Source organism: Myxine glutinosa, chromosome 8 (assembly GCF_964187855.1).
Source record: "Myxine glutinosa chromosome 8, kmMyxGlut1.1, whole genome shotgun sequence".
In the NCBI taxonomy this organism is placed as follows: domain Eukaryota; kingdom Metazoa; phylum Chordata; class Myxini; order Myxiniformes; family Myxinidae; genus Myxine; species Myxine glutinosa.
This window is the reverse complement of record NC_136268.1, coordinates 151,182,145-151,196,598: the sequence shown is the minus strand read 5'-3', so window position 1 is coordinate 151,196,598 and position 14,454 is coordinate 151,182,145. Positions and strand designations below refer to the sequence as shown.

The 14,454-nt window shown below is 47.6% G+C and overlaps 1 protein-coding gene across 1 annotated transcript in view; it reads left to right on the top strand.

Moving 5' to 3' along the window:
- Positions 1 to 224: 224 nt before the first annotated feature.
- AATF (apoptosis antagonizing transcription factor) overlaps positions 225 to 14,454 on the top strand; it is a 40,686-nt gene continuing 26,456 nt past the window's right edge. The window contains exon 1 of the mRNA XM_078783849.1: positions 225 to 1,289. Within this exon, the coding sequence (XP_078639975.1) occupies positions 1,242 to 1,289 (48 nt within the window). The 5' untranslated portion in view covers positions 225 to 1,241. The remainder of the gene's footprint in view (positions 1,290 to 14,454) is intronic.

Genomic DNA, 14,454 nt, shown 5'->3' with positions numbered 1-14,454 from the left:
TGGAGGGGAGAAATCGTATGCTCTCTACCAAGTGCCGTTTAGTTTGTTTAGTCATTTATAACTCTGTTTGTTTATTTATTTATAGTTATCTTGATAATATCCTAGCAACATATCACATTTTTAGGTCAACTAAAATTGTCAACTTCCTGCTACAGTTGGGGAGGGAGAGGGGGGAGGAGAAGGTGTGAGAGAGTGTGAGCGCAAGATGAAGTATTTATAGGAAGGGAGTGATGGAGTCGAGGTTGAGGTAGAATACTAAAAATATAAGTGTCGAGAGAGGGAAAACTGGGTATGAGGATGAGTAAACAAGAGTAGTGGGAAGAGCAGGAGAGTTGTGGGATGTGGAGTGCTCAAGGTGGGGTCACCATTACCAATTCTAATTGGCCTCCAATTGCCTCCATTTTTATGTGGATGCTCGATTGCAAAAATAGTCTTTAGTTCTTAAATTTGCTGTCGGCCTTCTGCAGGATTTAACTGTTTTAAATAATAAAGATGATGAAAATATTTTAGTAAATTTACAACTGCCCTCCGGGCATGAATTTTGATGTATACAACTGCCAATACCTCGCCAGTGTTACGTCTGCCACCAATGGTGGATGGAGGTTTGTCTGTCTGTCCGTTTGTGAACAAAATATCTTAAAAAGTTGTCGACGGATTTGGACGAAATTTGGCAGAGATGTAGCGTATGTGACAAGGACGAAATGATTCGATTTCGGTGAAGATCCGGATTCGGCTACTATAATTCTTTCAGTGATTCTTCACCATTGGGAGATGGGGCCAAAAACGATACATAGCAGGATATCTCAAAAAGTTATGGATGGATTTTGACGAAACTTGTCGGACAGGTTGTGAGTCTGACGAGGAAGAATCAATTCAATTTTGGTGAAGATCCGGATCCGGATCCAGCTAGTTTGAATTTTTAAAGTGATTCTTCACCATTGAGTGATATTGCCAACCAGGCGGAGGTATGCTCTCTACTGAATGTCGTTCTCGTTATAAATGTTTTCACATTTTTATTCTTCCGGTTGTTTTCCACTTATCAATCGCAGATTGATTTTGTTATCTCAATATCAAGTTCATCTTTATTAATTATGAATGAGTTGGATAATTAATTATTTACTAATCCATATCCATATCCAAATTTGTTTGACTGATTCCATATCCCTTTATTTCCTTCTCCCTCAATTTCAACCCAGGATTCTCGTCCTATCCTTTCTCGTGTACACTTGGCGCTTGGTGAAATGCGTCGGCTGATCACACGTACCCAGGTTGCAAGATTAGGTGATGAGGTAATGTTGTTTAAATTAAAAAAGTAATTATACATGTGGAATGCATTCGATTTACTGGCTGAAGAACTGTTTTCCCTGCAAATGTGAATAATTTTGCTGTTTTATTTATATTTTGCACCGATAACACTTTTATTTTTCGATTTACTTTGCCTCTTCAATGTATCTCTGATTTTGTGAGAGGCCGCAGTATACAGTACAGTGGTACCTCGGCTTACGAGTTTAATCCGTTCCGTGACGGAGCTCGTAAGCCAAATCGCTCGTAAGTCAAAGCAAATTTTCCCATTCAAATGCATTGAAATGCTATTAATCCGTTCCAGCCTCAAAAAAAAAACACCAATATTTTTTGTTAGGTGCTTTTAAATAACAAAAATGTACTTTATAAATAACAAATAATGTATAAACAAGCACGACCTCGTATATACTGTACATAATACAAGAGAATGTAAAGAAATAAACTGGTTTTATTAAGTGTACTGTATGTATTTACCTTGAAGATCAGACGAAGATGCTGGCAGAGGTGGAGGAGATACCTTTTGCCTTTTTCGCCACACTGTCCTCGCTTTCACTTGCCGGGCGTTTCACTAAAAACCTGTCCAACGAGGTTTGTTTCTTCCTCCCTTTCAAAATTTTTCGGAAATGAGTGAGGCAAGTGTCGTTACACAGCGCCAACGCACGACCTGTTGCAACTTTTTCAGGGTGTTTCTTTTGAACAAATTCTGAAATTTTCTCCCACATTCCCAACATTTCCTTTATCTCACATGTTGCGATAACCTCCTCCGCCTCTGGCTCCTCCGCGTTTAGTTCCTGCAAAACCTCCGTATTCTGCTGCTGCTGTAGCTCCTTTAATTCCTCCGTTGTCAGTTCCTCATTGTGTTTCTCGACGAGGTCGTTAACGTCGTCTTCATCCACTTGCAGGCCCATGGACCTTCCGAGGGACACAATCTCCTCCACCACTAACACTTCCTCAGTAGCACTAACACTTTCGGACACAACCTCAGGCCACAGCTTCTTCCATGCAGAGTTTAAGGTCCTCCTTGTAACACCCTGCCAGGCCATGTCGATAATTCTGAGGCAGGCCACGATATTGTAGTGATCCTTCCAGAACTCTCGAAGGGTGAGGTTTGTGCTCTCCGTAACCTCAAAGCAGCGCCGGAACAGGTGCTTGGTGAAGAGCTTTTTGAAATTGGAAATCACCTGCTGGTCCATGGGCTGCAGGATAGGGGTGGTGTTGGGTGGAAGGTAGCGGACCTTAATGAATGCAAATTCTTCAAGGATGTCGTCTACGAGGTTTGGTGGGTGTGCGGGAGCATTGTCAAGGACGAGAAGGGCTTGCAGGGGTAGCTTATTCTCCAAAAGGTACTTCTTGATGCCAGGACCAATGACCAGGTTTACCCACTCCACAAATAACTGCCTGGTAACCCACGCCTTTGCGTTTGCTCTCCACATAACCTGCAGTTTTTCTTTAAGGATCTTATGAGACTTAAACGCTCTGGGGTTTTCAGAGTGATATACCAGTAGCGGCTTAATCTTGCAGTCGCCACTCGCATTCGCACACAGTGCAAGGGTTAACCGATCCTTCATGGGTTTGTGGCCTGGCATGCTCTTCTCCTCTGCCGTTATATACGTCCTCCTCGGCATCTTTTTCCAGAAGAGCCCTGTCTCGTCACAGTTGAAGATTTGCTGGGGGATGTATCCTTCCGCTTTTATCAGTTCGGCAAAAGTTATAATAAACTCTTCGGCTGCCTTCACATCCGAGCTTGCTGCCTCACCATGCCTGACGACGGAGTGAATGCCGGTCCTCTTCTTAAAATTATCAAACCATCCCCGACTGGCTTTGAATGACTCTTCCGATGCCTCGTCCGTTGATGTTCCCGCCGTCTGCTGCACCAAATCCCTGTAAATGTCTCGTGCCTTCTCACAAATGATGCTCTCGGTCATGGTATCTCCTGCGAGCTGCTTTTCCGTCAACCACACAAACAACAACTTCTCCATCTCTTCATGGACAGAGGTCCGTTGCTTTGAAATGGTCGTAACGCCCTTGGCTGGCGTTATAGCCTTTATCGACTCCTTCTGCTTCAAAATCGTACATATCGTCGAAGTAGTACGATCGTACTGCCTCGCCAAGTCGACAACACGCATACCTCGCTCATGTTGTTCGACGATTGCGTGTTTCGTATCCAAACTCATCATCCTCTTCTTCCTCTCAGGCCCACCCTTGGCACTCACTTTCTTCGGACCCATGGTTGAAAACGCGAAATTTTACAGAAAAAACCACTTTCACAAACAAAACAGCAGCGATACACGGCAGAGATGCTTTCACGGCAAGATAACTGCGTGACCGGAACCGGAAGCCACAACCGGAAAATTCAAAAAAATAAATTTTTTGAGCTCGTACATCGGATCTCGGCTCGTATCCCAAAGCAACAAACCGCCCGAGCGACGGCTCGTATCTCGAAAAACTCGTACGTTGGGGCACTCGTAAGCCGAGGTACCACTGTATATGGGAATTTGCCCGAAAGGCAAACTGAGGTTCTGCTGCCTTGACTTTTCATTGGGTTTTTATATATTTTTTGTATGTACACAAGTGAGGCTCATGGGAGAGCAAAACAGTAAGCGGATAAATGAGGAGTAGAGGGAGGAGGAGGAGGAGGAGTAGGAGAAGGGACGAAAGGGAGAAAGGGAGAGAACACTGAAATCAGCAAGTCAGAGGGTTGGCTTATGAAGGGTTAATGGGGGGGTTAATAAAGTTCATAGATCAGGATGGGAGGTGACACGAGGTGGCGGTGCACTGCCTGCCTGAAGTCCTGGAGGGAAGTGTGAGGAAAAAAAATACTATCCCTAATAAAAAAAAATACAGAAAAATATGAGAACAATACGAATGATGAAATGTAATAGAAACAGAGGAAGCCTTGAATAATGTGTTCAATAGAGTTGTGTAGATCTGTAATATAATGGCTGGATCCTTGAAAGCACGATGTTTATTTAACACGTGATTTTCGAAATGACGTATAAATACAAAATTAGTCCTTTTGTGCATGCGCTGTGTGTATTTTCAATGACTCAGTTCTGCTCGCGGTGCACTTAACTTGCCATTACTAGCACGAAATCCATCATTCAAATAGTCTTTTAAACATAATTTTCAGCATTCAGACGAAAGAATGGCAATTTTAAATGGTTAACCATCATTGTTCCATTCCTGAATATAAATCAGACTCACGAAAATATAAGAACACGAGACATATCCGTGGATTCGACTGAGAGGTGTTGATTTCCTATAATTTCCTGTTAATATTGTCGCGTGACTCCCCTCGGTTAATACCGGGTTAGTCACGGATAGCCAAAGCAAGCTTTTAAACTCCGAAGGCGATGCCCAAATGCGGATTTCACTATATATGTGCGGGAGGAAGAAAGAAGAGGAGGAGGCTGAAGTTCTTATCTGAGCGATCCCGCCGGGCAGTCTCAAACCTGCGGAAATAAAACTCAAACAAAAACCGGTTTATAAATGTACAGAAAATAATGAAAGGATTTATTAAAAGAAATGCCGATAACAAGAAAACCCGACGGTAAAACTAAGTTCCTAAAGGATCCTTCACACCAGAATTATAACACGGACACAGGAAGAAAATATAATGGGTGGTTTATCGACCACTTAGCTCTGATCAGCTCGGGGGGGGGGGGGGGGGGGGAATTGAAAAGGACCTATCTTATTTAATTAATACAACGCAGATTCAACTTTTGGGAACACAGCCTTATCTGAAACACATATTAAGGAAATAACTAAAGTCCTATGGTGTCCGACGTGTTGCTTGTGGACTAACTATGGGTGCGACCTTATTAAATGAAGAGAATTATTTACAAGAATTATTTACAAGTATTTACAAGTGAGGGGTTCTCAAAACCGCAACACTACACCCTCCTTTCCTCCAGGCCCGGGCCGAAACAACTTTAACTTAGTGTGGCACTTAGGTGTGGTTACCCTCTACTTTTAACTTCACCCTGAGTGCGACAGTTTTAACACTAAATATGTCCCGCCTGCTGCGTTGCATTCTACCTAACAGACTTATGCCCACAGACTAACCAAATTGCGGAATTATTCTCAAAACTACACATAAAGCCGGTGGGGAGCATTATTTACAAGACTACTATTTTTATTATTTGCAAGTTGAATCCAGGACCTGTCTTTTGGGAGACAAAAGCAGAACTTTTGATAAGAGGAAACTCATTACCACACTGCACTGCACTGATACACCATACCACAAGCACCCACATGCATCAATCATAAAAATGCACCAAAAGCACCATAAAGCACCATCACCAAAAAATGCACAAAACACATTTTAAAATAATAAGCAATGATGATGGGATGTCTTTCTGCTGGGCCGCTGGTTCTGGTTGATCTTGATCTTCATGTTTGCTGCCTATTTATAATAAGCATGCTTATTTATAATAAGCATGTGTCTGCTCTTTATTTATGGCCAGCAGGCCCAACTCCGGTGGTCCACCTGCATGGCATGGATGCCACTTTGAGAACAGTGGTCCGCAACCAGATACCGCTGGCCACAGTGGCCGGTCCCCAGCAGAGGTGCCAGGCCCCAAAACGTGGGGTCCATATGTGGTGCTATGCCACAGAACGTGTGGTCCATAAGTGGTGTACCATTGCTGGCCGGAGGCAGTGGAGGTGCGGGCACACAACTGCAGTCGCCTGTGCACTCCCCCCAGGCCCAAAAAAAACAAGTCCATGAGTGGGGGAAGGAGGACAAGCAAGGCAGCGGGCAAGAGCGCAAGGGTACACATTAATACAAGATAATGCAACATGGAGAGCGCGGAGAGCGAGCTGAGAAAGCTCGTCCCTACCGTTCGTCACCCCCCATGTCACCTACACTACCCCTTGCCCCTCCCCGTATTTACACCATTTACAAATTTGTCTCTACTGTCTCGTCCCCCATATCTCCCTCTAGTTCCAAATTCATCATCAATCCCTCCTAAGGAGGAAGAGATGGAATCACAAACACAATGTCACCCCCACGTCATGATGCGCCTTACCATTCCCAAACATCTGCAAAAACATGGTGTGGAGTACTGTCACCTTGGGTGAGTGGATGTGGATGGCGCGAAGAGATTTTCTCCTAACTACCTTCTAAATGACATTAACACACTTTACACTACCCGGGGTCTTTCCCTGCCAAACCATTGGCCACTTTACTCTATGCGGTTCTAAAAACCAAATCCCATTGAACATATTGTGGCGCTCACCAAATTTGGGGTCTCACTCCCCCGATTCTTTCCCCCTGTGCGCTTGCACAATTTCGGGGCTGGGTCGTGTGGCTCACCAGCAGGTCCCTTCACTTGTACACCTCCGCCACTGTACGTCGCCACCCGAGCTTACCTGCTCCTCACCCTAACCTGGGGAAGGCCCTCTGGCTCTCCCACCCCAATACCGCCCTCTCTGGCGTCGGGCTACCCGGGTCTGTCCTCCGGATCCTCGGGCCCCATTGAACACTAACTGGCTCCCAGAGCCTACCTGCAGCCTCACCTGGCCGACAGACTAACAGTGACGGAGTGCCCATTTAATCTTTCTCACTAACAGGCCACACGCCCAGCCATTCCACTTTACTCATGCACCAATCACAGCAGTACTCTGCTACTCTCGCACCACAGATGTCAATATCCAACCACAATTTACCTACTCCCTCTACCTACTTTTAAACTACCCTCCCCGGGTATTCGTGAAGGTGTCCATCCTTTCCCCATCCACTCCTTCGCACCATATACTCCACTCCACATATTTGTTTTTTTTTTTTTTTTTGTTTTTTTTGTATACAGAGTCGAGGCTCGTGAAAGAGCGAACATTTATCAAACAAACAAATCAAACAAACAAGCAAACAAATTATATAAAAAGGGGAGCGGTCGACAAGATGGGGAGAGAAGGGGAGGAAGCACACAAACACAACATTTGAGAGCAGGGACATCGGGAGATGTGTGGGAGGGAGAGGGCCTGGGGGGAGGCAGGATAGGTATAAAACGCAAGGACACCAAGGACTTCCAGGAAAGAAGTCGGCACCTCAAAAAAGTGGATTTGGGGTGAAATTAGCGGGGGTAGAAAAGATCAAGGTTTTGGATTGGGGAAGATAAGTGATAGTGGTGAACAGCCGTTTTAAAGACCTGGAGGGAGGAGTGGGATTGAAGAGAGTGAGGGAGTTTGTTCCAGAGGCGGGAGAAAAGAGGAATGAAGGAGTGAAGGTGAGCAGAGAGTCTTGATTTTGGCCGTTTAACCATAAGAGGGTTGCAGGCAGATCCTGTGCGACCTGTAGGAATATTTGGGGGATAGAGCCCAGAGAGAGCTGGGGGAGCAAGGCCGGAGAGGAGTCGGTAGAAGACGGAAAGACCACCAACCTGCCTGCGGTGAATTCCACACTACTCACTCCACACCATCCATTCCATACCATCTATTCCACACATCCATTCTCCATACACCTGTACTTCTCCACTTGCACACCTTGCAAGTCAATCCACTCAACGCAATGCCATTCATCATGCTCACCACAAATACTCTCGTTCAATTCCTCATTTCATCACTCTCACTACAAACACATAGCATCATCTAATCTAACTACTGCCCTTCTATTACTCGTGCTTCCCAGTCATCCCTTACACTATGCACATCCCACGTCATTATTATCCATCTAATCTACCTACGTCCCCACTACAGGTATAATGTCGCAACTTAAATCTACAGTTACCTATGGTCATTTCCTAGATCCCTAATCATTATCCTAACCCTCCCGGGCTAGTTTGTACAGCCAAAACCCCATAAACTATAGCTCATGTGCCCAAGGGTACGATGTGAGGGATGGTAGATCTACCATCCCTCTACACCGTATACCATTCGCCATCACTACCACTATCACCAATTGTCCACTATACTGAGCCTCTCGGGGCATCATTACATTATCAAAGCGCGGCTTCGAAAAGCCGAGCAATGCATACGGGTGGTCTGTCTCCTACAGGTTGGGTCCGTCCGGCATTCGGATTCAGGGGAGGAGGTTTGGTCGGGCCAAGGCTCCAAGCACCATCCCTACGCAGGGCCTTTCGCTCCCATGTGCGGTGGCCCAGCCTTGCGCGGCCGGAGCGCCGCCACCACAAGGGGGCGAGGCTCCGCACCCTTCTCCTTCCCCTCGAACCGGGCTGCCCACTTTGCCTAACAAAGCGGCACCGACCGTGCAGGTCGGAGCCCGGCCCGAATCGTGCACGGCGCTCCGTGCAGGAGCGACACGGCTACGATCCCGGCCGGCCCCCGCAGCACACAAAGCCCGTCACGGACCGAGAGCTCGCGTCGGCTAAACGTCGGCCTAACCGCTGCCCCGGTCAACGTCGATGCTCGGATTGCATTCTCACACCACGCGTTCCTTTCTACACTCGTACATCTCGGCGCTCCAACGCCTCTCATACAACCAATACATTCCCTGCACTCTATCACCGCACTCTCTGTTACACTCCACTCCTCGGTTGCACACCTCTCCCCCATTACGGACTCCGTAACACTCACGGGTGTGCACTCTCTTGCACACCCGATCAGCGCACACCTACCCACGGGTGTGCAATCCCCTATCGCACACCCAATCACGCGCTCCACAACCAACTCAGGTGTGCATTCTCGCACATGCTCCTCATCCATTCCAGGTGTGCATTCTTTCTCACTCGCCACAACCAACTCACTCTCCGTGTCACTCTCACCCTCACACATACACTCCGATGTGCATTCATCCTCACTTTCACACTCTGTAACACACTCACTCTTCGACGCACACTTTTTTGTTTCACGTGCGCCATTTCCACTCACACAGCGCACCACGGACCTCCCACAAACGCCCGGGTTACGCTGGAATCCCAAGCGCGCGAAAATTCTTTTGGCGCGAAACAGTTTCCCAAAAAATCTTTTCGTGCCATATACAGCCCGGCTAACCTTCGGGATCCTCTTCTTCACACGAACCTGCAAACTTTCATTGGGGTTAAGCACGGCATCACAATGCGAATACAGACTTTGCATGCATTCCATTTCTTCCTCCCGCGAGTGCTTTTCTAAGTCTGCGGTCTCTCCAATTTCCACTATTTGTTCGATCATTTCTTTTTCTTTAATTTATTTTTCCTTGTTAGGCCCGACAACCGCTGGCGCTAATAAAAGCAAATTTTCTACTTCGGCGGTCGCCGGCTTCTCTATACCCCGGGTCGCGATTTCTACACCCGTCCACATGTCTGCGCTTTGCTCCACTTCGCTTTTCCCGTGCTCCTCAAGCCGTCCACACCCGTCCACACCCGCGCTATGCGACGCTATGTCCACACCCTCAAAAGCCGTCCACACCCGCGCTACCTCGTCGTGCACAAATGCGACTTCCTCGCTCAACCTGCGGTCAACCTCCCTCTCAACTTCCCTCGTCTCATACCGGGCTTGCCCCCACGCTAGCCCCTCGTTCACTTCCCGGGCTTGGCCATTTATGTCCTCCAATTGGTCCCCTAATTTGTCTTCTAATCCTCCCAATTTGCTGTCTAACCCCTCAATTTAACCTCCCATGTCATTTCTCAATTCCCCCATTTGGTTTCCCATGTCATTTCTCAATTCCCCAATTTGACCTCCCAATTCATTCCTCAACCCTTTTATTTCCCTAGTGGACTTATCACTTTGGGTGTCCAATTTGTTTTCCAATCGCTCCCTGTTCTTTTCCAGGTCTTGACCATAAAGGCCCTCATCTGCACCATCAATAGGCCCCAGTCCATTTGCACCACGGCTGCCGCGACCATGTGCGAGGCGCCGCCATTTTTTGCGCCTGCAACCCCCACTGCCGCACCTTCTTCGCTTTTTTTTTTTTTTTTTTGGTACACAGTGTCGAGGCTCGTGAAAGAGCTAACATTTATCAAACAAACAAATCAAACAAACAAGCAAACAAAGTATATAAAAAGGGGAGCGGTCGACAAGATGGGGAGAGAAGGGTAGGAAGCACACAAACACAACATTTGAGAGCAGGGACATCGGGAGATGTGTGGGAGGGAGAGGACCTGGGGGGAGTCAGGATAGGTATAAAACGCAAGGACACCAAGGACTTCCAGGAAAGAAGTCGGCACCTCAAAAAGTGGATTTGGGGTGAAATTAGCGGGGGTAGAAAAGATCAAGGTTTTGGATTGGGGAAGATAAGAGATGGTGGTGAACAGCCGTCTTAAAGACCTGGAGGGAGGAGTGGGATTGAAGAGAGTGAGGGAGTTTGTTCCAGAGGCGGGAGAAAAGAGGAATGAAGGAGTGAAGGTGAGCAGAGAGTCTTGATTTTGGCCGTTTAACCATAAGAGGGTTGCAGGCAGATCTTGTGCGACCTGTAGGAATATTTGGGGGACAGAGCCCAGAGAGAGCTGGGGGAGCAAGGCCGGAGAGGAGTCGGTAGAAGACGGAAAGACCACCAAACCTGCCTGTGGTGAGTAAGTGAAAGGCCCTCGGAGATAGCGTCATCGCGGGAGATTCCAATGATTCTGAATGCTTTGGTTTCAACAGCGTGAAGACGAGCTAGGTGTGAGGCAGGAGCACCAGCCCAGAGGGGAGAGCAGTACTCCATTGAGCTGCGGATGAAAGCCTTGTATGTGGTGAGGAGCTCAGGTGTGCCAAGGAAGGACTTCGCACGACGGAGGATGCCCAGTCGGCGACTGGCTTTGGAGGCCAGCTTGGAAATGTGGTTTTCCCAGGAAAGATCATGGCAGATAGTGAGACCCAAAAGCTTGAGTGACAGAACTTCTTGGAGAGGATTATTCAGAAAGTAGATGGGAGGGTTGTCCGGTTGGTCTTTTCGGAGAGACATCGTATGAGTGTGAGATTTGTCAGGATTGAAAGACATGTTCCACTTGTTTGCCCAGTCTGTGATTTTGTCCAGGTCTGCAGAGAGAGAGGAGGCTGCAGACTGCCAATCTGAGGGATGAGGAATGGAGCGGCAGAGAGTGGAGTCATCAGCAAAGAGATAGAGAGGATTTTCAAGAGAGTCAGAGAGATCATTGATGAAGACCAGAAAAAGCACAGGGCCCAGAACACTGCCTTGGGGAACTCCAGCCTGAACAGGAAGAGGAGATGAGAGAAACCCATTCAGGGCCACACGTTGACGACGACTAGAGAGGAAGTCCGCCAGCCATGCGTGGAGATTTCCATGGATACCAAAGCAGGAGAGTTTGGTGAGCAGAGCGGGGTGCCAGACCGTATCGAAGGCACGTGATATGTCGAGGGAGGCAGCTCTAATTTCCTGTTTGGCATTGAAGACCTCCATCCATTGTTGAGACAGCAGAAGCAGCATGTCAAACAGGAAACAGGAAGCAGCTTTCCTCCTCCATTACTCCCACTTCTTCCCTGGAGTCCTGGGTTGACGCTAATTCCTCCTCTATCTCCTCATTTCCCCCCACCGGCATCCGATCGCCTTGGGTATCCATGGCACGACTATAATTTGGATGTTACATAAAAATTTTGGCCGCGCTCGTAATTTTGACCAATTTTTTTTTTTTTTTTTTAGATCGTATAAAAAAAATTTGGTTCGGGTCCAATCCCACTCCTAGACACAAATTGTTGCGGATTCGGGGGTCGGCGCTCCCCTTACCAAGGGGGGGCGGGGGGGGGTTTATCCCCTTGTCTTTTAAGCTGGCCGTCCCCCGATCCTGGAAATGATAACGCTCCTTTCCGGTCGAGATTGGCCAGGGTGATTGGTCAATGGAGTCCCAAATACCTGAGTGCCAATCCGACCGCAAAGCAGGGAGATAACTCCCGCTCGGACCGCGGACAAGATGGAAATTGCCGAGCGGTTTAGCAATCCGAAGCCCGAGCCATTAAGAAAAGACTAACCCGATCCTGAGCGGTTCCGCAATCGTGCCACAGGTACTCAATTGGGAAAGGACGCAAACAATCGAATAGAGGAAACCAGAGTAAAGGGAAGAACAAATAAGGGTTTATTTAAATCTACACAAAAACCCAAAGAGCAAACGGAGGGGAAGAATGTACAAGAACTCCATACATTCTCCATATAGGTTGCTTCTGACAAACCAGATGTGATCTGCTCAACAGAAACTTTCCACCTTCATGATGTCTCTGATTCCTTGGTATCTCTCCCAGGTTACTCCCTCCTCTGGTATGATAGACCTGAGCCTCGTCCTGGATGTGGGGTTGCTATCTTTATAAAAAACTCTCTTCCTCACTCGCCCTCCACTGCCCTCTCTCCACCTCACCCCCAGGAATACCTTTGGATACGGCATCCCCTTCGCTCCCACCTTTTGTTCATATGTGTGTTGTACCGTCCACCAAACAGTGATGACTCCATCTACATCTCGCTGTCTGATAATATGGACCAACTTCTATCTACCCATCCCAACTCTCTCTTCCTCATATGTGGTGATTTCAACTGTCACAATGCCAGTTGGCTGGGTGTGGGTACCTCTCTCACCAGCCATGGCTCTTCAGCAAAGGACTTCTGCGACTCACTGGGACTGACACAATCTGTCAATTTCCCGACCCGGATCTCAGTCAACGGAGCATCTTCTCTTCTGGACTTGGTTATGACTAAATTCCCTGAAAATGTCCGCTTTTTTTTTCTTTTTTTTTTGTATACTGAATCGAGGCTTGTGAAAGAGCTAACATTTACTTCACAAACAAATCGACCAGACAAACAAAATACACAAAAAGAGGGAGCGGAAGACAAGATGGGGAGAAAAGGGGAAGCACACAAACACAACATCCGAGAGCAGGGAGATGTGTGGAAGGGAGAGGGCCCGGGGGGAGGAGGCATGGGAAGGGGGGGAAGGGCTGCTCTTCTTCTGCTCCAATCGGCTCATCTGATCATGTGCTTGTTAAAGTGGACATCTCTCTGACCATTCTCAGAGAGCCTCCTCAGCGTCGACGAGTCTGGCATTTCACTCAGGCCAACTGGCACGGTCTTCAAGCAGCCATCAATCATCTGGACTGGTCTCCCATCTCTACCGCCTCTGACATCAACTCATCCTGGGAATTCTTTCAAAGTAAATTGCTCTCTCTCATGCACAGATTTATCCCATCTCGTCTTCAGTTGTCATACCCTTCCTCCCGTCCATGGTACACGGAATCTTGTGGTGAGGCTGTTGCCCAGAAACAACTTGCTTTCGTCTCCTGGAAAGCAAATCCAACGGAAGGAAATCTCATTTCCTTTCACAAAGCCCGTGTCCACCCTCAGGAGAGCCAGGAAACAATATCTCTCCGTTCTCAAGACCGAACTCTCTTATCTGTCTCCCTCTTCCAAATCCTGGTGGCGTCTGGTCAAATCTGTTTCTGGTGTTTGTTTCCCCTCCCTCACCTCAAACGGCTACACGGCTGACTCCGCACGTGAAAAAGCTGAATTCCTCAACTCTGTGTTTGCCTCTAAATCTTGTGTCCCAAACCCATCCCTCTCTGTACCCACCGTACCCAGTCGTACCCAGCTGCTCCTGGACTCTGTGTCCTTTCCTCCTGACAAGGTGGAAAAGTTTCTGTCAACCCTTGACTCTGATTCTGCAACTGGTCCTGACGGCATCAGCCCACGGGTCCTAAAATCATGTTCTTCCGCTCTTTCACTCCCTCTCTCTGTTCTCTTCACCCTCTCTTTTGCTCAAGGTCATCTGCCATCTGCTTGGAAATCAGACAACACCGCTTTGCACAAAAAAGGTGCAAAAACAGATCCCAGCAACTACAGACCAATCAGACTTCTCCCAATTATCAGCAAAGTCATGGAATCCATCATTGCTTCAGATATGAAATCTTTCCTCTTCTCCAATGGCTTGATCTCTGACCATCAATTTGGTTTCAGACCTGGTCAATCTACTCTGGACATGCTGCTTCTGCTTTCTCAACAATGGATGGAGGTCCTCAACGCCAAACAGGAAATTAGAGCTGTCTCCCTTGACATTTCACGTGCCTTCGATACGGTCTGGCACCCCGCTCTGCTCACCAAACGCTCCTCCTTTGGTGTCCATGGAAATCTCCACGCATGGCTGGCGGACTTCCTCTCTAGTCGTAGTCAACGTGTGGCCCTGAATGGGTTTCTCTCATCTCCTCTTCCTGTTCAGGCTGGAGTTCCCCAAGGCAGTGTTCTGGGCCCTGTGCTTTTTCTGGTCTTCATCAATGATCTCTCTGACTCTCTCGAAAATC